This window comes from Psammomys obesus, unplaced genomic scaffold (genome assembly GCF_907164565.1).
Source record: "Psammomys obesus unplaced genomic scaffold, mPsaObe1.curated_primary_1811, whole genome shotgun sequence".
Lineage (NCBI taxonomy): Eukaryota > Metazoa > Chordata > Mammalia > Rodentia > Muridae > Psammomys > Psammomys obesus.
This window is the reverse complement of record NW_026596162.1, coordinates 9,011,132-9,034,676: the sequence shown is the minus strand read 5'-3', so window position 1 is coordinate 9,034,676 and position 23,545 is coordinate 9,011,132. Positions and strand designations below refer to the sequence as shown.

At 42.1% G+C, this 23,545-nt stretch overlaps 1 protein-coding gene across 2 annotated transcripts in view; it reads right to left on the bottom strand.

Moving 5' to 3' along the window:
• Window positions 1–512: 512 nt before the first annotated feature.
• The window catches only part of Rnf182 (ring finger protein 182), a 55,805-nt gene continuing 32,772 nt past the window's right edge, over window positions 513–23,545 (bottom strand). Inside the window, exons 1-2 of one of the 2 annotated variants that reach the window (XM_055595178.1) lie at window positions 22,548–22,595; window positions 513–3,565 (exon numbers count right to left, since the gene is read on the bottom strand). In XM_055595178.1, coding sequence (XP_055451153.1) covers window positions 2,621–3,364 — 744 coding nt within the window. In that variant the 5' untranslated portion in view covers window positions 3,365–3,565; window positions 22,548–22,595 and the 3' untranslated portion in view covers window positions 513–2,620. Of the gene's footprint in view, window positions 3,566–22,547; window positions 22,596–23,545 lie in introns of those variants that run through there. The other variant, XM_055595177.1, reaches the window with a different exon arrangement.

The window sequence follows — 23,545 nt, the reverse complement described above, 5'->3', positions numbered from 1 at the left end:
GGAGCTGGGCCGAGGCTCCTCTGCGCCTTCCTCATCTCAGCTAGGTATACCCTCCCCTGGGCAACACTGAAGGGGAGGAATGGCCAAGTGTTACTCCAGCTGCGCCACCTCTACTGAGGAGACTTCCTCTCAGAGCTGTGTGGTTCCTGGACTCCCAAGTCCCAGGATACCTTTCCATCCAAGCAGGAACACCAACACACTGGAGTCTCTCTTGTTGTGCTGTTAGGATTAGTTAATCAAGTCAAACAAAATAAACCATCTCATTTATAATGATAATAATCTTATTTCATCTTTCCCAATGCTGCTTCTTCACTTGGGGGGAAAAACATGAGGGCCTTTGTGATAGGTGAAACTGGCTTTGTTGAAAGATTCTAAAATCTTCATGTGTATGAGAGAGGCACTGGCTTAGCAAAAAGTTCATGTTGGTCGTTATCTGAACTGATAACAGCATCTCAACCATAAATCAGAGAAACCAAACATCTCATTTAGAAATAATAAAATTTAATAGACAAGAAAATATTAGCATCGGGAATACAACAGTAAATTGCCCTTTCCATTCAACAGCATGGAGAGTTATGTTGTTTTGTTTCTGGCAAACATTTAAAACTCTTTAAAACCAAATCAACACATTGACATTAAGAAAAATATTGCCACAGCACATACAAAAACAACTTCAGCACTGCAGATATCACACAAAGTAGCAAAACACAGAGTTGATCCAGAGCCTTCTGGAAATCTCCATTGCAGTAACTCAGCAGCTCACTCGACATCACAGTTCAGACAAAATGAGCATCTTAAAAAGGAAACCTTACAAATATATAAATCCAAACCACAAAACCTCTTAAATGTTGTATTTACTCAAAGTACAAATGGAATTCTGGAAACCTCATCCACGATACTACCTAAAACTAGGGTTTCTGGAATCATAAGTGTATTTAGCTCTGAGTTGGGGTTTCAGTTTCATTGGCTCACAGCCCACATAACTTTCTCATTACATGTGCCTTGGGCATACATTTTCTCAAAGTCAGTAGTTACACAACTAAAGTAAAACTCCTATTCAAGATAAGTACCCATTTTCCCTCAATACAGAGTCTAAAGCTGGCCCCCTGCAACTATTTCACGCAACAAATATTTCACCACAAACAAGTTAACAAAGTCTTGGCAAAGCCCTTTGCTAAGCATTATTGAGTATAATATTGTTAAGTCATCAATAATGAGTCTCAGAGACTAAGAAGCATTCTTTCCCCTTTTGGCCTAGTTTCTGTGAACATTCTATCCCCCCGATCTAAGGCCTACTAGACAATCTAGTCCCATAAATATATACATTCAACACCACCCCTGCCCCATCACCACTTCAGGAAAAGGAGTCCATACTTAAGATACATAGCTTATGTTTTTGTGGAAAATAAGTTTAAGGACTCAAATTGATCCTCAAACTGACTGGATATCAGGTAGCCAGGAGTTAGCTACTTGGCCACCTTCACTTCACTCCATTAATGTGCCTCTTTGAGCCAGGCATCACGTTGGCATGGCTTCACCTTCTCCTTTGCCTGGACTTCCATTGGACATGAATCTCAACATAAACGTGTGGCCCACTTGGGTTCTCAGGGCCTAGGCTGAGAGCAGCTGGTGGCCTGTGGCTGGGTTTTCACCTTCACGGGTTCCCCCAGCATGCTGCAGAGGTCAGCAAAGTCAGCCCTGAGCACATTTCTAAAACAAGGGGGAGAAAACAAAACCTCCATAAACTGGTAACAACTCACTTAAATGGAACTTTGTTCAGGATGAGGGATGGGGCTGGTGAAGGAATGTGGTTAGAAATCAAACCAAACTAAAATGCCTTACGGAATTACTTCAGTGAATATTTTCACATGCAAAAACTGCTCAGATCTACCCAGGGATGCCTGGGAAGAAAACACAGATGAAGAAAATGCCTGTGTTGAAGACAAAAGGCCATGCCCTGGCATGAGGTCTACGTCCATGCAAACTCCTCAGAGTTGTCCATCTTCTATAGCAACATGCCCAAGGGGATAAGACTGAGGGAACCTGGGGCAGGCGGGACTGCAGAAGAGAAATGGACCCGAGAGAAGTATCTCAGAGAAGTATCACCTTTAGAGAGAAAGCACCTGAAGATGATTAGGGGCTCCAGCGTTGGGAGAACGGGGGCCGCATCCGTGTGTTTTAGAGCAACCTACCTCTGACATCTACCTACCATCCCGGATGCCCTTAACTTCAAGGAGGACTTCATTCATGCCCTAGAGTTTCACAAAGACCCTGCCACAGGGTAACACGCCTGGCCTGGCACCTGCTGAAGGCACTCACTGGGATCCTAGCTTTGCACCGAGACACCTCACAGCTATCAGAGGGCCAGGAAAGCTATGCCACACCCAGCTTTGCGTCTTGGCTAACCCCTACATGGGAGTGCACTTTAAAAAAAAAAAAATTTCAGAATCCAGGAAAACCCACCAAGCCAACATCTGGATGGAAAACGGACCACAGACGTATGGCCAAGGGCTTTGTTGAGGTTTAGACACTCGTCATAGAGAATACAAAAGAAAGCAAATTGGATCGTACATCATTTGAACATAGCCACATGTGCCAAATTTCCTATTTTGAACATTGATTAAGAAGGAAGCGCCATACAGTCCAGAAATTCGTGACAGACGCATTGGCAAAACCCGTATACCATAAGGATGACAAGGCTAGAGGGGACGAGGCTAACGAAGACCACCCCAAGGGTGACCTTCTTAGACACCAGTAAGTAGATCCCTAAGGGCAAGGAGCTGAAGTACAGCAACCCTAGCAGCCACACTAACACCCGGATGGACGTCTGAAAGAGCAGGGAGGTGCAGTTCCACACTGTCCAGTTGTGGGACACGGTGGTGACAGAGTCGAAACTTGCCGGCCTGTAGAATTCTACCACAGGGGTGGAGCTGAGAGAGGGGGAGCTCTCCCTCTGCACCTCCATGATGGTGATAACCAAGCAGTTGGAGGAGGTGTGGGAAGGACTGACGAGGGAAGCCAGCCTCTTGGGGGTGAGCAGCAGCTCAGTGGGGTTCTCAGGCAGACATTTCTTCCCTTTGCCTCCACAAGTCAAGTTTACGAGGATGTTGTTGTCATCGGGCAGGCTGCTCACTTCATCATCCGGCAGGCACGTCTCGAACCTGCAGAACGGACAGACGATGACGCCTTGGGGAGAGTCCCCAAAGTCTATGATCTTGTAGAGGCATTTGGCACACACCCTGTGACAACACTCCAGGACCTTGGGCTTCCTCTGCTTCAGGTTGTACCGGTTGTAACAGATCTTGCACTCTAGCTCGTCTGAGACCTGAGCCTCCACAGGCTCTTCCAGGGGCTGGCTGGCCATCTTGAGTTAGGAATGCAATCTTTTGTAGATGTGCCTGGCTGAGGAGTGTCTTGGATTACAGAATCCCTCTGAAGATCACATCATCCAAGTCAGGCAAGGGGGCTGGAAGGGCAGGAAAAGAAGGGAGAGAATCCAGAAGCCTTTTGAACATTTTCAGCTCCTCTGTCTCTGACGCATATTTTCTAAGGCCGCCTGAAGGATCTGCAAAGGAAAAAAAGCAGAGATAATAATAGAGCAAACAGATCAGTGAAAAGAGGTTTCAGAGAACTGCTTCCTGGCGTTCTCTCAACTCCAAGGACCAGGAGAAATCGACCTAAGTAATTAAATCCCTTTCTCTTTCACCTTTCTGGCTCTGGGACATGTCTGTGCTTCAGTCCACCAACATCGTAAGAAGGGACTAAGTCCTCATGCGTGTGAAGGGCACCGGGGTCCACCTCAGTACTCTTTGAAATCTGCATCAATTTTTGGTCTCTTTGAAACATGGGACTCATTCACAGCACCATTATAGAAAATAGCTGAGTATCTCCCACAGCACTCGCAAGCTTGTCGCTTACTTGTTTCTTTGTGACAGTCTTACTATATAGCTCAGGCTGGCCCCAAACTCACTACATAGCCCATGCTGACGTGAACTCAGCAACCTTCTGACTCAGGCTCATGAATGTTGAGATTCGGGACCATGCCCCACCACGTCAGCTTCCCAAGAAAAGTCTTAAGGGTAAGCATTAAGGACGTGTTTTCTCGGGAAGCGTTTTGCTGGCACTAGGAGCACTCACTGGTGAGTGAAGCAGATGGTTTTCCCTTCTTCATCTATTTCACAAAGCCCTTAATATTTGACTATTTGATTCCAATTTTTGTTTCAAAGCCAGTCTTGGGTATATACATTTATACAAAGGAAACTTAAACCTTCTGACATACGCACTCTAAACACGTCCAATTCCCAAGAGAGAAAAGCAAGCAAGGGAAACACATATGATTAACACATACATACCACAAACACAGGAAAAGTCATTTGTGGGTGGCTATTAGGAAACACTCACTATTCACAATCCCACCTACTGTGTGTCGAGAAAATTCTCCGTCTATGGTAAGCAGAAGGCCTGCAGGCCTGATACGAGCAAGAGATACATCATCGGCACTGGCTTTGGACAAAGGACAGAAGGTTTATTCATGTGCACAGTGGGTCGCCTGTAGTCAGTATCAGAGAAAGAGCAATAGTGTGGGAAAAGTTCACATTATTCCCATTAGCTTTAATATGTGTGATATTTGGGGGAGTAGTTCCATGTTGAGTCACACTCTGCTTGGAAAGTATCAAAATGGATTTGAATTTCTGAACACAGTCCTCAGAGCAATAATAGCAGGAGGCAGTTAGAGGATTTCTGGAGACAGCAACTGTCTGCCCTTCAGAATTTGCTATGGATCACACCACCCTTAAGGGAAGAGGCAGGGAAGAGCTAAATTAACCTTGGGCAGTATTAAAATCAAGAGTATATACTGTCTTCCTTCTTATTTATGAGTTTCAATAATTTTCAACTGACTTCTTATTCTATGGGACTGTGCAATGGGCAAGAAGTGTGCTTGTAGTACTTCTTCAATGGACTCTTTGGTTATGAACCAAAAATTATACACAGACTTTTTCTCATCTCTATTCAAAATTTTCTGTCCTGTGTGGAGTCTGGGAATCAAATGTGTGTTTATTCTGTCAATGAGCCAGGAGCTTTGAGGCTTCTGAACTAGTGAGAACAATAGTAAAATGTGTTCTTTAAAAGTCACATAAAACTCATCGGCAGTTCTATAGCCTGCCATTGCTGTTTTCAAAGCTGGCTCTTTAATCGCTTCCCCACTTGTCTTATATTTACTCTCCACTTCAAATTTTCTGTTTCTTCTTGGGTCAAATTTGGACACTTAGATCTGACAAAAAAAAAAGTGTACTTCATCTGAGTCCTCAAATTCTTCATCAAATAGTTGAACAAAATTTCTTCATTGTCTTCTTAGATTATCCCTGTATCTCCAAATACGTTCCTTTTCTCATTTACCCATGCTTATTTTTTGTTGCTTTTCAAATCATGCACACAGATTTTTATACCAAGTTTATTGTGCTTATTGAAGAACTAGCTATCTAATTCATTTATCTTATTGGGTTTGTTTCCTTCATTTCAGCTTTTTTCTGTATTATTTCCTCTAATTTACCTTAGTATATTTTTTCATTCTTTTTTCTCATTTAATAATAAAAACACACTGTATTTTCATTTAAATGATAAAGGTATGTCAAGGCAGCCACTTCCCACTGCCTATAGCTTTTGCTCTCTGGAAGCTTTTATAGTCTTTTATACAGCTTGATATTTGACCTTCTTACTGTTGTTGCTGTGAGGGTCTCACTACATATCCCTGGCTGGCCTGGAACTTGACCAAGCTAGCTTCCAGCTCAGAGATCCACCCACCACTGTCTCCCCAGTGCTGTAATTAAAGGTGTGCACCACCATGCCTGGCTCATTTGACTTTTAACTTATCCTTGATACAAAGGTTATGTCAATTGTATCATTTATCAGTATTAAAAAAAAATCACCTTCATTTATATATTTCTATTAATGGATTATGATCAGAGATGAGAACTCCAAAGACCTATTTCCCTTTGAATATATTGTTCTTTGTAACCAAGTGTGTGCTCAACTTTTCTAAGAGTTCCAGGAACAAAATGTTCTGTATTCGAGAGACATCAGACCCAGTACGGCTATTAAACACAACTTTGTATCTATTGCCTATCATCCTCACACTGGATGTAAGATTAAGGAGGAGACAAGTGAACAGGGTTTATTAAAGAGCCTGGCAGAATCATATTTGTATTTCTAACAGCTTTGCTTTACAGGTTCCATGGTACACTACTTTATATGCGCCCCTGTATGTGAATGTATGTGCCTGTGTATGAGTGTGTGCGTGTGTGTGAGGGTGTGAGTATGTGTGTGTGTTGTACGCAGGGTCTTTCACATGCTGGACAAATATTCTACTCCTAAGCCACTACTGTGGCCCCACTTTTTAAAATACTTTATTTTGACACAGGATTTCAGTAAGTTACTGAAGCTGGGCTTTAACTCACTGTGTAGCCAGGTCAGTCTTATGCTCACAACGCCTTCAACGCCAGCTGCCCAGCAGCTCTTATGCCATACTGGCACCACCAGGCCCATCTTGGGATTTGCCTTCTCACTCACTCAAACAGTTTCAAAATAAAAATAAGTAAATACAATGCATTAGTTTTATTCATCTGTATATACATATCTATACATATGTAATACACGTAACAATAATTTTTAAAAGACAAGATTATAAGATAGGGAGACAGGGGAACATGAAAGAAATTGAGAGGAGAGTGAGGGGTGAGAGGGATATAGATGGAATGTTCATGTATAAAGTTTCAAAAAAAATAAATTACAACAAAAATGGGCCTAGATATGACCCCATGGTTAGCGCTCTGGACTTTGAATCCAGTGATCCGAGTTCAAATCTCAGTGGGACCTGTAATTTCCTTCCTGTTGTCATCTTCCTCACTGGGAGGGCTATCGTTCTGGTGAGCAGGCCGGTTCTTAGTACTCTTCCTCGTGAGCACTTTTGTCATAAAATGAGTAATGAGATCCCTACGTTCTTACCTAACAACTTTTAATCCCAGGAGGGAAACAGCTGGCTGCCTGTGTGCAGCCTGTTCAGCTGCTGCTGTTTCTCTCCAGGCTCTCTCCGTACTCCTCAGGCTCCAGTCTCCGCTGCCAGGGGTGAGACACCCGCAGCCAGCCAATGCTTCTTCACAGAAGGTCATTTGCTCTCTGACTGGAAGCTGCTTACAGACTGCCTCTTTGGCATTCAAGAGCTCCAACACACGCAGAGGTGCCTTGAATCACCTCCGAGAAGGTGTTTTTTGTATTTGTCTGATTACTTCCTGTGGCTCTCCTGCTAACACACATTCTAGCTCCTAGATTGGCATTTTCCCAAGAAGCCCATCCTGTTATATTTTCATTCTGTGTTTCAGACCCCTCCACTTGACTGACTACAATATCAGTTCTCTCACGAACACTCATCATGTCCTGCAGCCATCCACCGGACTGTGTGATGAGGATGCCACACAGCTCATCCCCTGAACATCGTTCTGTCTGGCGTGTACATCTCCTGCGTGCTCACTGTCCTTGTCTGTCTCCAGCTGCCACTCTGTGATGTGAAGCATGATGCCAGCTGTTCCCGTAGACAGCTTCACCTTTGGCTGCGGTGACACCATGATCACTCGTTACATGACTGGGGTCCTGATGTGACTATTGTAGGAGCCATGTGTCTGCAGTTCTGTGAGGGGTAGGAAATGGTCTCCACCCCTGGCACCATTTGGATACTGGAGAAGACATGGGGTACAGCCAAGTAATAGAGGACAGTCCTCCTTCTCCAAAGCCTGGGACACAGGGGGAAGGCAGCCCAGCTGTGTGTGACACCTTGCTCTTTTGCAGCGTATACACACACACACACAGAGAGAGAGAGAGAGAGAGAGGGAGAAAGAGAGAGAGAAAGAGACAGAGACAGACAGGCAGACCCAGACAGACAGACAGACAGACAGCATGGTTAATATCAACCATGCTTCCCATGACATAAAGGACTGTAATAAGCTGATTTCCATTCCTCCTTCATAACTTAACTTTAAAATTCACATTTTCTAAATGTTCTGTATTTTTTTTTTTTGGATGGAAGATTATTTGATGCCCAAGAGTAAGCATATTTTTGCTGTTCACTTGCTATCTTTCCATTTGTTTCATTTATTTTTTATTTTATGTGAATCAGTTTTTTGCCTGCATGTATATCTGCGTGAAGGTGTTGGAACCCCTGGAGCTGGAGTTACAGACAGTGGTGAGCTGCCATTGGGTGCTGGGGATCGAACCCAGGTCCTCTGAAAGACCAGTCAGTACTCTTAACCACTGAGTCACCTCTCCAGTCCTGTGGCGTTTTTCTTAAATAATACTTTCTTCAAGTTTTACACTGCAATTCAAATAATTATGCTACTATATGCCGGTTACATTAGAAGGCCACTTGGTAAGACATCTCCATGTTTTCCCTTTAAAACAATTTATATAATTTTTAGAATGTGGACTGTTTGCGGACTAGGAAATAGCACACAAGCATGAGGGCTGAGATTAGGTCCTCAGCACCTACATAAAAAGTCAAATGCGGCAGCCATGCCTGTAATCTCCGTCCCGGAGGAGTGGAGGCAGGAGGATTCCTAGAGTTTGCTGGCAAGCTCATCCAAGCTGAACTGGTGAACTCCAGGGTCAGGTTCAATGACATGCTCTCTCAAATAGCAAAATGAAAAGTCACCTGGTAGTGACCTCTGGCTTCTACACCCCAATAGCCCACCCCCACCCGACAGCCATACACATACATACACACACACACACACACACACACACACACACACACACACACGACTTCAGACTGCTCAGAATCTCTCCTATTTGGAGCTGCTTTCCTAGATTTCCATTATGTAACTCTTTTATGACAAATTCTAAATTATTTCATAGTAGATAAATCACTTTGCCTAATTAATACTGTTTACCCTGACCCTTAGCCTGAAAATTCTCCACAGCAGTTCTCCACAGAGCTGACAAACACCCTCTACAATGTAGCTTTCTTTTAAGTCATCAGGTGGTGGAGAGACCTGCTTCTGCATCCTTTAATCAGCAGGCATGGGGCTGCCTTCCAGCCAACAGTGTGAAAGGGAAGCGGCCCTGTGAAAGTGCTGAAGCCTGACCTCCAGATGCCTGGTGCTTCTGTTGTCTCTCTTGCAGCCTTGAGGCCACTGTGGAAGAAACCAAACTCAGACTTCTGAAAATCAGGAGCCACAGAAGCCCAAACAAAATCCAGCAGCAATTCCATCTTAAAGAACAAAACCAGCATAGACCATCCAGCGGCAACTTACCCCCTGGACCACCCACCTCATTTGAAGGAGTGGCCCCAAGAAGGATCTTCCACAACATCACCCCAGGGATTCAGTAAAGATGCTGACTCATGTGCAAAGGACAGTCTGGTTGCTCTAAGCCATCCCACGTTCAAAGCTGTGTGTTTTATGACAACAGATAGCCACAATATGCTATACTATTTCCAGATTAATCCAAAGTTAGTTTCTATCCAATAAAAGTATTTCCCTTCACTTAGTAATAGATACCATTCCTGCCTGCAAGCTCTGAAGTTCCCTGAGTTGCAGCCATTGTGATTCTTATGTTAGAAATGATTGGTCAAAATAGGGCTTGTACGTATTATTCTGGACCTAAGCCTTTATTGTTCTTAGTATAACAACATCCATCAATTAAGAACTCAAACATTTTAGAGACATCAAACGAGCTCCACAGTAAGGCACAAGTGTAATTCCCCAGGTACTGACATGAATACCCATGGGAGGTAAGTCTCTTCCCAAGACGACAGAAGTTCAAATACAAGAAAGCACATGGGAGATAAAGCTCAATTCGATCACATTGCTTCCTATTCCCAGGCTGTGTTCTGTGTTATCTGTGTTATGCACTGACCAAGTGAATTAGCTGACAGGTAGTGGGGTGAGTTCTGTTTCTTCAAACTATCTCAAGTACCAGGTCTCGTGGAGCCTGAGTCATGCTCCCAAAAGCCATCCAGCCATCTGAACTTGGCATTAATGGGATAGATTATATTTCCCCCCATGTGAAACCACAACTACCAAGTTTCACTCTCATTTCCTGGATACTCCTCCTGTCCTGGAGAATAAATATCACCGGCATTGACAGGAGATGATAGGAAGAGATATTTCAAATGGATGCAAGTGCCGTGTTCATTATCTGTGGCTGCTGTACTGAGGCTTGCTCCTCTCCAATTTCTCTCTGAAGCAAATGGAGCATCACTCTTCAAACATTTTCATTTCTCCACCATCAGTTTTCATGACATCCTAAGTTCTTTGACTAATACCCCTATCCCTCTGCACATAGCGTGGCAGAGTATTGGTTTTTAATCTAAGCTATTAATAAATCATACAGAGGTGACTTTTTCCCTTGATGTCATTTCTCTCCTTCATAAGATCGCCTGCTCCTGATCTTATTGTATATGGTATTTGAGTCTCAAATTAAGCTTAAGCCACAGATTTGTGACCTGCCCCCAAGAAAATGCAGGTGGAGGCTGACTTCTGGCTAGGGCTTGAGTCATCTGACTGTGATGTAGCAGGGTCTGCTCCTCAGCCTCTGACATCAGTCCTAATGGTCAAAGTTCTCCCTAAGGAACATTAGTAGCTTGTAACTCTGTACCTCAGAGTTAAGATGTGTGTTATGCAATTCCATCTCACAAACAGTCCTTCCCCAACAGCAACAAGAGCTAACTTGGAAAATCCTAAAAGAATAGATTTCAAACAGATGCTAAGCACTCATTCCTGAAGGATCAACAGCTGCTACCTCTGAAAGGATTTAACCTGCAACACCAAAACTCCCCAAAGGTTGCCTAACAGTGTGTGTGTGTGTGTGTGTGTGTGTGTGTGTAAGAGATCAAAGAGTACAGCCAGCAGTAGTGAGCTACATACAGCACAGCAAGCTCTGGGTTCAGTTGGTAGACCCAGTCTTTACAGATAAAGAGGTCAAAGAGCACAACAAGCAGTGATGAGCTACACCTGTCCCCTCTGCACTCCATCTTCCGGCCCATAGCGCCACCTGAATTCCCAGAGGCCTGCTGCCATCAGGGACCACCAGAAAAGACCCTTTCCCCCCACACACACACCCAGCAGCAGTGAGCCCTGCCCTGTCAATTGTGCGACCCATTCCCAGCCCACAGCTCAGCCTGCATCCCCCAAGGCCTGATTCCATGCTTGACAGACAGGTGAGACCCCTATGCCTCAGGCCCCTGCCTACTGGATCCCCAGATACACCCTGCTTCCTGATCACTCCATATTCCGGCCCAAAGTTCTACCTGCATCACCAGGAGCTTGCTGCCATCAGGGACCACCAGGTAAAACCCATACCCACCCCCATTTCCTGCCCCTTGGTCCCCTGAAAACATTCCCAGCAAAGATAAACTGCACCTGGTTCCTAGTGTTCCATTTTCTGGCCCACAAATCAGCCTGCACTATCAGAGGACTGCCAACACCACAGACAACCACATGGCTGAAGGCCAGGGTGAGAATACAACCAACAAGAGCCAGAGCAATATGGTACCCCCAGAGCCCTGATATCCTAACACAGCTGAAGAATAAGAAAATGACCTTAAATCCAATTTTATGAATATAATAAAAGTCTTTAAAGAGGAAATGAATAAATCCCTTAAAGAGATACAGAAAAATACAATCAAGCAGGTGAAGGAAATGAATAAAATGGTTCAAGACCTGAAAATGGAAATAGAAGCAATAAAGAAAGCACAAACTGAGGGAATACAGGATATGGAAAGCCTAGGTAAAAAACAGAAACTGCAGATGCAGGTATCATGAACAGAATACAAGACATGGAAGAGACAATCTCAGATGTGGAAGATATGATTGAAGAAATTGATATATCGGTCAAAGAAAATGTCAATTTAAAAAGTTTCTAACATAAAACAACCAGAAAATTTGGAAATTATAAAGAGACCAAACCTAAGAATAATAGGAATAGAAGAGTCCCAGCTCAAAGGACCAGAAAATTTTTTCAACAAAATCATAAAAGAAAATTTCCCTAACCTAAAGAGAAGTTTACAGAACACCAAGTAGATTGTACCAAAAAAGAAAATTGTTCTACTATATAATAATCAAAACACTAAATGTAGAGAACAAAAAACAAACAAACAAAAAGAATACTAAAAGCTGCAAGGAAAAAGGGCCAAGTAACACATAAAGGCAGACCTATTAGAATTATACCAGACTTCTCAATAGAGACTCTGAAAGCCAGAAGTGCCTTGGCAGATGTCTTGAAGTCTCTAAGAGACCACACATGCCGTCCTAGACTACTATACCCAGCAAAACTTTCAATCAACATGAATGGAAAAAAAACAAGATATTCCATGACAAAACCAAACCTAAGCAGTGTCTTTCCACAAATCCAGCCCTACAGAGGATACCAGAAGGAAAACTCCACCAAAAGGAGATTAACTACACCCAAGAAGACACAGAAAATAAATACATTTACACCAGCAAAAACAAAAGAAGGGAAAAACACACACTACCAATGCCAACATCAAAATAACAGAAATTAGCAATAATTGGTCATTAATATCACTCAATTATCAATGGACTCAGTTCCCCAAAAAAGACACAGGCTAACAGAATGGATGCAAAAACAGGATCCATCATTCTGTTGCATACAAGAAACACACCTCAGCAAAAAAAAAAAGATAGATATTACCTTAGAGTAAAGGGCTAGAAAAAGATGTTCCAAGTAAATGGAGCCAAGAAGGAAGATGGAATAGCCATTCTAATATCTCACAGAATAGACTTTCAACCAAAATTAATCAAGAGACAGGGAAGCACACATCATACTTATGAAAGGAAAAATCCACCAAGATGACCTGTCAATTCTGAATATCTATGCCCAAAGTGCAAGGGCACCCACATTTTTAAAAGAAACATTACTAACGCTTAAATCATACATGGAACCACACACATTAATAGTAGGAGACTTCAACACCCCACTCTCACCAATGTACAGATTCATCTGGAAACTAAACAGAGAAATGGTAAAACTAACAGATGTTGTGAAACAGATATTTACAGAACATTTCACCCAAACACTAAATAATATACCTTCTTCTCAGCACTTTAAGTAACCTTCTCCATATACTCAGACACAAAGCAAATCTCAACAGATATAAGAAAAATGAAATAAACCCCTGTCTCTTATCAGAACATCATGGATTAAAGCTCAACTTCAACAACAACAGAAACAACAGAATGCCTCCAAACTCACAGAAACTGAACAACTCTCTACGCAATGACGAATGGGTCAGGAAAGGAAAAAAAAAAAAGAAATTAAAGACATGCTCAAATTCAATAAAAAATGAATGCACAACATGCCCAAACTTATGGGACACAATAAAAGCAGTGCTAAGAGGAAAGTTCATAGCACTAAGCGACTTTATAAAGAAGTTGAAGAGATCTCATACTGACAATTTAAAAGCATACCTGAAGGCTGTAGAACAAAAAGGAGCAAATATACCCAAGAGTAGATGGCAGGAAATAATCAAACTCAGGAATGAAATCAATAAATGAGAACAAAAGTACAAAAAAATCAACAAAACCAAGAGCTGATTCTTTGAGAAAATCAACAAGATACACAAATCACTAGACAAACTAACTAAAAGAACCATAAATGAAACCCAAAAGTGAAAAGGGGGGCATAACAACAGACCCTGAGGAAATCCAAAAAATCATTAGATCTTACTTCAAAAACTTATACTCCACAAAACTGGAAACCCTAAATGCAATGGACGATTTTCTTCATAGATACCACTTACCAAATTTAAATCAAGTGCAGATAAACAATTTAAATCATCCTATAACACCTAAGGACATAGAAGTAGTCATTAAAAGTCTTCCAACAAAAAAAGCTCTGGGTCAGATGGTTTTAGCATAGAATTCTACCAGACTTTCAAGTAGAGCTAATAACAACACTCCTCAAACTATTTCACAAAATAGAAACAAAAGGAACATTTCCAAACTCAATATATGAGGCCACAGTCATCCTGATACCTAAACCACACAAAGACTCAACAAAGAAAGAGAATTTCAGACCAATTTCCCTTATGAACATTGATGCAAAAATACTCAATAAAATATTCACAAACCAAGTCTAAGAACACATCAAAAGCATCATTCACTATCATCAAGTAAGCTTCATCCAAGCTATGCAGGAATTGATATAAAAATCCATCAATGTAATTCACCAAATAAACAAACTGAAGGGGAAAAATCCTACATGATCATCTCATTAGATGCTTAAAAAGTCTTTGACAAGATCCAAAATCCCTTCATGTTAAAAGTCTTGGAGATATCAGAGATACATGGCACATACCTAAACACACAGGGCAATATTCAAGAAGCCAATAGCCAACATCAAATTAAATGGAGAAAAACTTAAAGCAATTTCACTAAAATCAGGGACAAAACAAGGCTGCCCACTCTCTCCATATCTATTCAATATAGTACCTGACATTCTATCTAGAACAATAAGTCAACTAAAGGAAATCAAGGTGCTATAAATTAGAAAGGAAAAATGTCAAAGTATTACTATTCACAGATGAAATGACACATAAGTGACCCCCAAAATTATACCAGAGAACTCCTACAGCTGATAAACACCCTCAACAAAGCGACTGGATACAAAATTAAACTCAAAAAAAGTCAGTAGCCCTCCTTTATAAAACTGATAAATGGGCTGAAAAAGAAGTCAGGAAACAACAGCCTTCACAATATCCACAAATAACAAAAAATATCTTGGTGTAACTCTAACTAAGCAAGTGAAATACCTGTGTGACAAGAAGTTCAAGTCCCTAAAGAAAGAAATTGAAGAAGATATCAGAAGACGAAAAAGATCTCCCATGTTCATGGATCGGCAAAATTAACATAGTAAAAATGGCCATCTTACCAAAAGCAATCTATAGATTCAATGCAATTCCCATCAAAATTCCAATACAATTCTTTACAGACCTTGAAAGAGCTCAACTTTATATGAAAAAAAAACTAAATAAATAAATAAATAAATAAATACCTCAGGATAACTAAAAACAATTCTGTACAAAAAAATAACTTCTGGAGATACCACTGTTGAAGTCCCTACCTGCTGCAGGACTTGGCTGCCATACCCTGCCCACTACCTAGGGGCAGGGCTTCTTTCCTAGAGGCCCTTCACTATATAATCCAGACTTCTTGTTTCCACTGCCCCTTTAAGCCCTTTAGTTCCCCTTCCCCACCCCTACCCCATCCTGCCCTCTCTCCCTACACCCACCAGCACACACTCCCCTTCCCCCAACTCCCTAGCTGCTCCCAGTAAGCCTGCATTTATATAACATAGCTTCATCTCTCTGTTAGCTCATTCCATTTTATTTAATCAATCATCTGGTACTTGTGGCTCGTGGGAAGTTGAACCCCACAAGCTAGACTTCATGGGGCCACTCCCTCCACCTCATCGTTCTCTGTCTGCTCTGATCCAATCATCTTCAAACCTGAGAGAAGTTGAGTACCCAGATGGGGACCAGCCCATCTCTCCTCCCACCTCCCTCTCCAACTGAGGCAATTTTGGATTCAGTAAGTGCCCTGTCCCCCAGCTGCTGCCAAGGGGTACCAGGTGCTTCTTTGGTTCATGATCCCTCCCCCCAATCCCCACTCCCACCCCCACACTCTTCTGTGAAACCTTGGCCAAAACAAAGCCAGGCCTTTGTTCTGAGGTAGTTTCAGAGATGTCTATCGGTAGATTAACTTCACCAAAGCTGCAGACTCTAGATTATTGACTTGTGATGCCTCTTCAATACTCTTGGGATTCTGGCAAAGGATGGGAAAATGGGTGCTTCTAGGTCTAAAATTGATCCCCTGACACTTCTTGGGTGTCTAAGGAAATTTTCCAAATTATTGGTCCAGGTGTTTTGGAAAGCGTGCTTTAAAGCGCCCCTCCCTTCTTCCACTTCCTAAGGCTTCGTCTGCATACTTGACTCCAGGTTCTCCCATCCTGCCTTGGGGTCTGGGTGGTGTGGTCCTGGAAATCCAGTTTGAAATTTCCTGATTTGGGCCGCTTAAAACACTGGCTGACCGCCATGTTGGTTTTGGGATATAGGTAGTAAAGCCATGGCTTTGTAGCCACCTTTTAAGCTTTTGCTGTTGAGTCTGTGATGATGCAGCATGGTGGGATCAGCAAGATTGTCAGTCTATGAACTGTATCTATGATTGAAAGTTTTCCTTTGATACTAGTTCAGAAATATAGTTACAGTCATGCTAAAAAACTGATTAAGTTTTATCTAGTCTCTTGTTTTATGTTTTCAAGGTTAAGCCCAGGATGGGTAACTATACAATCAAAGTTTGTTTGACCCAGCTATACTTAATAGATTGTGGTCCTTAAACCTGTCAGAAAATCTGCAGAATAGTACATATAAATGCTATTTTAAAAAAAAAAAAAAAAGCTGAATATTACAGAGACCCCAGCTTCTAATGGTGACCCCAAGGCCTCGAGAAAGATTTGGGCACAATGACAGATGACTCCACCTGGATACTGACACTGGGCAGGACTGCCCCAACTGGCCTGCTGCCAAGGCCCTTCCTGAACTGTGGATAAACATGACACCCAGAGAGCTGACTGCTCCCTTTTGCCTAAACAAAATAAGGTCAGTCATTCTCTCATATTCCTCCTCCATAAGAAAGGCCTCTCAGATTTGCTGGGCCCACCACCCAAAGACTGATGCTGCAATGCTGCCCTAGGACTTGTGCCCACAAGAGCCACTGACACCACAGGAGCCTAATGGGAAGGCCGTCTGGATAATGGGTAAGCTCTGTCATATTCATCAATACATAGGCCACTTGGATTATGCTTCCTGTGGTAATTTATCCTTCTCAGGTCTCTGATGGGTTTGAAGATCAGCTTAACAGCAGAAACCAAGGTTTCACCTGCCCTCTCAAAAATGCATAGTTTATGTAAGGGCTCAGCTTTTGATAAAAAGTGTTTGAGGGTCTGAGAAGGTGTTTTAAGGTTGGTGATAGGAAAGTAGTTTCAGACACATAAAAACTCTTCCCTCCACCATGCTGCTGTTTTTGTATTAAGACTGTTCAGTACTTTAACATTACTAGGATTTTAAATTGTCTCCCAAGTCAATTTGTCTCTTCTTGTAAACTTAAAAAGATTCTTGTAAGCTTCAGGAGATCCACTGGAATCCAAAGGTCGAACTCCAGATAAGTACTGCCAATCAACAGCCTGTTTCCCACCTTGCCTATTCCTGAGGGCAGGATTCCTCCCCTGGTTTAGGGACTCCCTCCCCCAACTACCAAGACCATGAGCCTAAAAGTCCATGGGCCTAAAAGCTAAACTCCTTAACTTTATCTTCTGCCCAAAACATATATCTGTACCAGCATCCTGTTTCCTTAAGAGCTGCATCCAGAACTCAGGTGCTCCAGCCTAAACATCTATCTCTCCTTCTCTGAGAAGAAAGGGAGAAGGCATATGGGGAGAGAATGGGGAGAGAGGGACTGGGAGGGGACGAAGGAGGGGAACTTCCCACTGGGATGCCAAATAAATTAATTAATTAATTAATGAGAAAATGTTTGTTTCTTGAAACAACCATCTGTATCTTATCTAACAGTAAAAGAGTCCCTGCAGAAAGTGAATGCCATGATATAGTGAGAATTGAGGTCTCTTTAAAAACCCAGTTATATTATGGGAATATGTTTTTGTTTTGATCCCATATGTGGGACATGGGGCTGCTTCAGATTGTCCACAGCAGCTGATTATAATTTGCCTCATGCTTTGGCAGGGGTGTTATTTTGCCAGCTACAAATAGTTCCTATACGTGTATGATTTTCGGAATTCTGGGGACTCTTGGAAGGTATATAAATGCTAGACCCTGAGAGGGGCAGTGGCTGCTGCTCCTCCTCCTGCTGCTGTTGCTGTTGCTGCTGCTGCTGGTTTCTGGTTGCTGTTGTTGCAGTTGGTTGCTGTTTATCAAGTGATTGTGTGCAAACACAGGAAATTGAATATCCTGACAGCAAAGATCAACCCCCAAGAAACTCCATGCCCCTAATCATCAGGAAGTACTCTAATGATATCACCACCCCCCTTTGCCTCTAACCTCTGTCTCTTCTACCTAGAGTTGAGTAAGGGTGGTGAAGGGTGGTAGATAAAATAACCCAATAAAGTAGCCAAAAGTCTGGCTATACCATAGAAGAAGAGCCAGTGTCAACCCTTGATGTTCACACACACACACACACACACACACACACACACACACACACACAGATGCAAGCATACAGATACACTACACATACACATTCCAAAAATAACTATGCAAAAATACTAGAAATTTAGAATATATACATTGATATTCTTAAATTATTTTAATATTGTAAATGATAGTAGAAAGAATAATATTCACTGAGCTCAGTATTAGAGGGAGAGCAGGCTTTCTATCGATGAACAGAAGAGCTTACTTGTAAGTAAAGCATAACCTACCACTCTGCAATACTGTTCCACTACCTGACGCACTGAGATGCACTAGTGGTTTGAATGAGAATGACCTCCATGGGCCGATATGTTTGAATATGTTTCCCAGTTGGTGAAACTGTTCAGGAAGAATTAGGAGGTGTGGTCTTGTTGGACAAGGTGTGTAATTGGGGGCAGGCTTTGAGGTGTCAAAAATCCACACCATTCCTAGTTCATCCTCTCTCTCTCTCTCTCTCTCTCTCACACACACACACACACACACACACACTTTTGGATAAATATTTAAGCTGTCAGCTACTGCTAGCACCATATGTGGCTGCTTGCTGCCATGCTCTCCACTTGATGGTCATGGACTCTAATGCTCTGGAACGGTGAACCCTAAATTAAATGTTTTTCCCCCATAAGTTTGCCTTGGTCATAGTGTTTTATCACAGCAACAAAAATGTAAATAAGACAGAGGCAGATGTCACAATTCTTTTGCTTACAGCACCTGATATAAGACACTAATGAATAATAAATAAGTCCTCTTAGGAGTTTGGCTTGCTTACTCAGTACTTTATTTTTTATTTGAAAAGACAAAATATAATTTAAGAAGGTTAGCCTGGGGCATAGTTCAAAGCACTTTCTTCACATGCTTGAGGCTCCTGGTTCAATCTCATAAAATACACACATACACACACACACACACACACACACACACACACACACACACGTTAGTAGAAAACATAGCCTGAAAAAAATTATATTAAAACTGACTGATTCCTGTCTCATGTCTTTCTTATTAAATCCTTCCTCTACTATTCCCCCTAGGCAAGATTTGAAAAACTCTGTAACCTTATCAAGAAAAATAAAAGAAAGAGAAAGAGAGGAAGGAAGGAAGGAAGAAAGGAAAGAAAGAAAGAAAAGAAAAAAGAAAGAAAGAAAGGAAAAAAGAAAAGAAAAGACTTTAGCTGCTATGGTGTAATACTGAGTGCCTCCTTCAAAGGCCCACCTGCTAATCACTTGATCTTCATGGTGGCTATTAGACAGTAGTGGAGAGCTGTTAGGGGTGAGACTGAGCAGTCAGTGGGGGATATGGCCTTGAAGAAAACTGTAGCCCTAACCTGTTCCCTTCTCTCTTGTGATCTAAGTGGGTCAACCCCACCCAAAGTTCCCACCATAATGTTTGCCTCACAGAGACCCAAATGCTAAGACCAGCACTTTGTGGCTGGAACCTCAAGCACTGTGAGCCAAACTGAGTCTCCTCTCCTTATGCCAATGACCTGAGGAGTTTCATTACAGCAGTTGGGAAGCTGGGGCATACAGCTTTGGTCCTCTGCAGCATTTCTACAATTGCAAACACAGATGAGTTAATATTGTGATGTCTACTCTGTAGATGAAAGTAATGCACCATGCAGACTAGCTCCTCCTCCAAGCCAGGAGAACTGCCCTTCTTTTGGAACACAGAGGTCACTGGGTTATTAGCCAAATGAAGCTTATAACTAACCTCCTGAAGCTATGGCTAAAAGCCACAGATTGCCCCTCAAAGTGCTTTAGTGAGAACTCCATCTCGGCTGTTATAGACGTTATCTAAAGGAGCAACATGGATGGGGAAAAACAAGGCCCCACTCCTAGAAGAAGGGCTAATAGTTAATTAATGGTTGCTAAGAGAGGGAGACTCAGGCTCCTCCATGGAAAAGCTCCCTTACAGACTATCTAACCCCAAGTTGTCGTACACCCACGTATGTGGGTATATGTTATATATGCATATATATGCATAAGCCTATATACATACATATGAGCAACACTAAATGAAGTCAGCATATTGTGTTTATATACGTGTATGTACATACACACATGTAACAATAATCATTAAAGAGGTCATGAAGTAGAGGAGTTGGACAGGGATGATGGGGGTGGAAATGATATAAATACAGAACCCCGTGGCTTGTTTTCTCAGTTCCCGTAATTCTAGAGAACATCTGCTCTGCTTCCAGCAAATAAAAACGGGTCCACCACCCCACGAGAAGGAGCAGATTTATACTATTGTGTCTAACTATACTGTGACTCAGCAAAGTGTGACATCTAATTAATGCAGTGCTTCAATTAACCCTGGGCAGAAAACATTCTGAAAAAAATATATATATATCTAATATATGCCTATCCTAAGATGACAGGAAGAAAAACTACACAGCATTAAATGGTATGGAATTCATTTACCCCAAATGGCTTTTCTCAGTTGGCCTTTTAGAGTCAATTCCAATGGATGTGTCACTTTGCAGTAGAGCCACATAATATGGCAATATTGATTGACACACATTCACTCAACTGTGAAGATAAGAATAAAGTAAACACTGTAATTTTTTTAATGGAACAAAAAATGATACTTGTATAAAAAAAGATTTATTGAGGTTAAGTCATTTTGCTGTGTGACTGACATATTGGATGCTCTCTTCCCAAAAGGGGAAAAACAAAAACAACAACAACAACAACAACAAAAAAAAAAACCCTACCATCAACCCTGGAAATAAACAGGTTTAAGCTAAGCTTTAAGTTAAAAGAAAAATTCTTCCTATTTTTATAGCTGGGAGTAAATAGCTCCACTGTTGGCATCCCCTGACAACAAGGACTGGGCAGGAAATACATTCACTGAAATAAGTGAAACTTGCACAGCTTTGTAGTGAGCTGAGGTAGCTGAAGCAATGGCTCAGTCTTACAGCCTAGGCTCACACCCAAAACACAACTGAGATGCAGCAGGTGGAGACTGAGGTAGGGAGTGAGAGTCCTGAAACAGGGACATTAGTCACCTAACAACAGGTACCTCTGCAAACCATGCTCTTCCCCAGTTTGTCGCTGGGTGAGCATCCTAGAATGTGCTTTCACTAAGCTAGACGGTCCAGTCAGTCACTCCATCAAGGGACATTATCAGCATGAGCAGTTAGATGAGGCTGCAGCCAGCCCAGAATGGCAGATTACTGTATAGTAAAATTTTATACCTGACAGGAACATACTTTAAAATGATTAAGGGTATCATATAATAAATTTATAAACCATTAATAAAGTCCTTTACTGTTACCAAGTATGATGTGTTTTTGTTTTTGTTTTTCTGTACTGTATTGTTATTTTGAGACAGGGTCTTACCACATAGTCTAGGCTGGCCTCAAACTATCATCCTTCCTGCCACCAACTCCTGAATGTCACCATCCCAAGCACTATTACATTCCTGGCAGCACGGTGAGTTTGCTGACAACCAGCATCTCCACAAACACCGGTCATGCATTATTTGGACATCAGGATGGCTTCGGATGTCACTAGGAAATGGGAATTTCTCAGTTCCGTTAGCATCTTATCGGGCCACTATAGTATATGTGGTCACTGTTGAACAAGACATCATTTTATGTATTTTAGCGGGGAGGGGAGGGCCTGGAAGGTGGACACACGCCACAGAGCAAGCATGGAAGTCAGAGGCAACTTACAGGAGTCCGTTGTCTTATTCTACCATGTGGGTTCCAGGCTCAAACTCAGTTCACCAGGACTGGCAGCAAGCACCTCTATCTACTGAGCTATGCCACTAGCCCCAAGATGCGTTTCCATGCTGTATAACTATAGTCTAATGAGAAAGATGGCCACAAGTTATTAGGCCACATTAGAGACAGCACAGAAGATAATTTTCTTTAATGGAGAGGAGGCATCTTTTTGGAGACCTTTAAACACATATTTGAACTTTTTTTGTTATTGATCAACTAGCAACCAGGACTCTGAGTGACACAAATATCCTTAAACAGAAGCTTAAAACAAGCTCTCTTCTCTTGGCTTTTATTTTCAGGTGCATAAAATCATACACATTTCGTACTTGGCAATAAACACAGAAATGAAACATCAGAGCTGGAATTCAAAAGTCATCAACACTGGGGAAGTAACTAAAACCAGGAATGCCAGACCAGTGGGAGTGAGGGAAGTCTGAAAAGGAAATGAGCTGAGCTGAGTTTGTGCTGAGGACACAGGGCAGGAAGCTAACAACATGAGTTTCAGAGAAAAGTAAAAGTAAAAATAAGCTAGATTCGAAAAGAAAGTCGTACCTCAACTCATGAAAAAGATGGAACCCGGCAGGCATGAGAGCAGAAGGCAGTCATTCACACCAGTTCTCAAGAGTCACAGGAGACGCAGACATCCAGCATAAGACAGCCTGCAGAGGGATTAGCTTTTTGGTCCGGGCAGAGAGAGATATCTGTGATAAATCTGACCAGACACAATAACCAAGAAGAGAAATGAGGAGGAGGCTGGAACAGCCTGTTGCGTTAAATGAACTATGGATGATGTATCGGGAGAGGGCGTTTTCATATGAATGATCATGTTAGACTTGGGCTCTTGGAAATGGTAATCTTTTCCACTTGGCACTAATACAAACCAAAGGTCATTAAGCCAAATGGCAGACAGCAAATCATCTAAACAACACAGCTTAAGTGTCAATGTTATGTATTTGTGACATGTACGCTAACAGGGTTTTAAAACTAGATAAGACTTCGAGAAAAAAAAAAATCAATTTCCTTCATTTGGAAAACACATTTTCATTACCGGATGAAACCGACACTGTAGCGCCATTGATTTAGGGCCACGGACAGGGACTGCTGGTTTATTGTATAAAAAAACAGTACAACTGCAATGTGGAAATCCTCCTGCCAGAGAGCACAGGGTGCCTTGGGAGACTGAAGCCTCAGCTATGTCCAAGAGCTGAAGTGTTGGAATGAAACTTAAACAAACCAGTCCACCCCCCGTGGAAGACCACCTCTCAAGATGCAGCCCGTCCTGAAAATGAACACGCAAAGTAAAAGGCTCAAGAATCCACTCTCCTCTCTCTCTTTCCTTTGTAAAGTTTGCTTTCCACGTATCCTTACTGTAACCTAATTACTCAGGCTTCTTCCTCACAGAGGAGGCACTTGAACCAATAAACAAACAGAGAGGACTAAGCAATGTCTCTTCTGGCAAAGTACTTGCCACACAAGCATGAGGCCCTGAGATAAACCACTAGAACACACACACACACACACACACACACACACACACACACACACACACA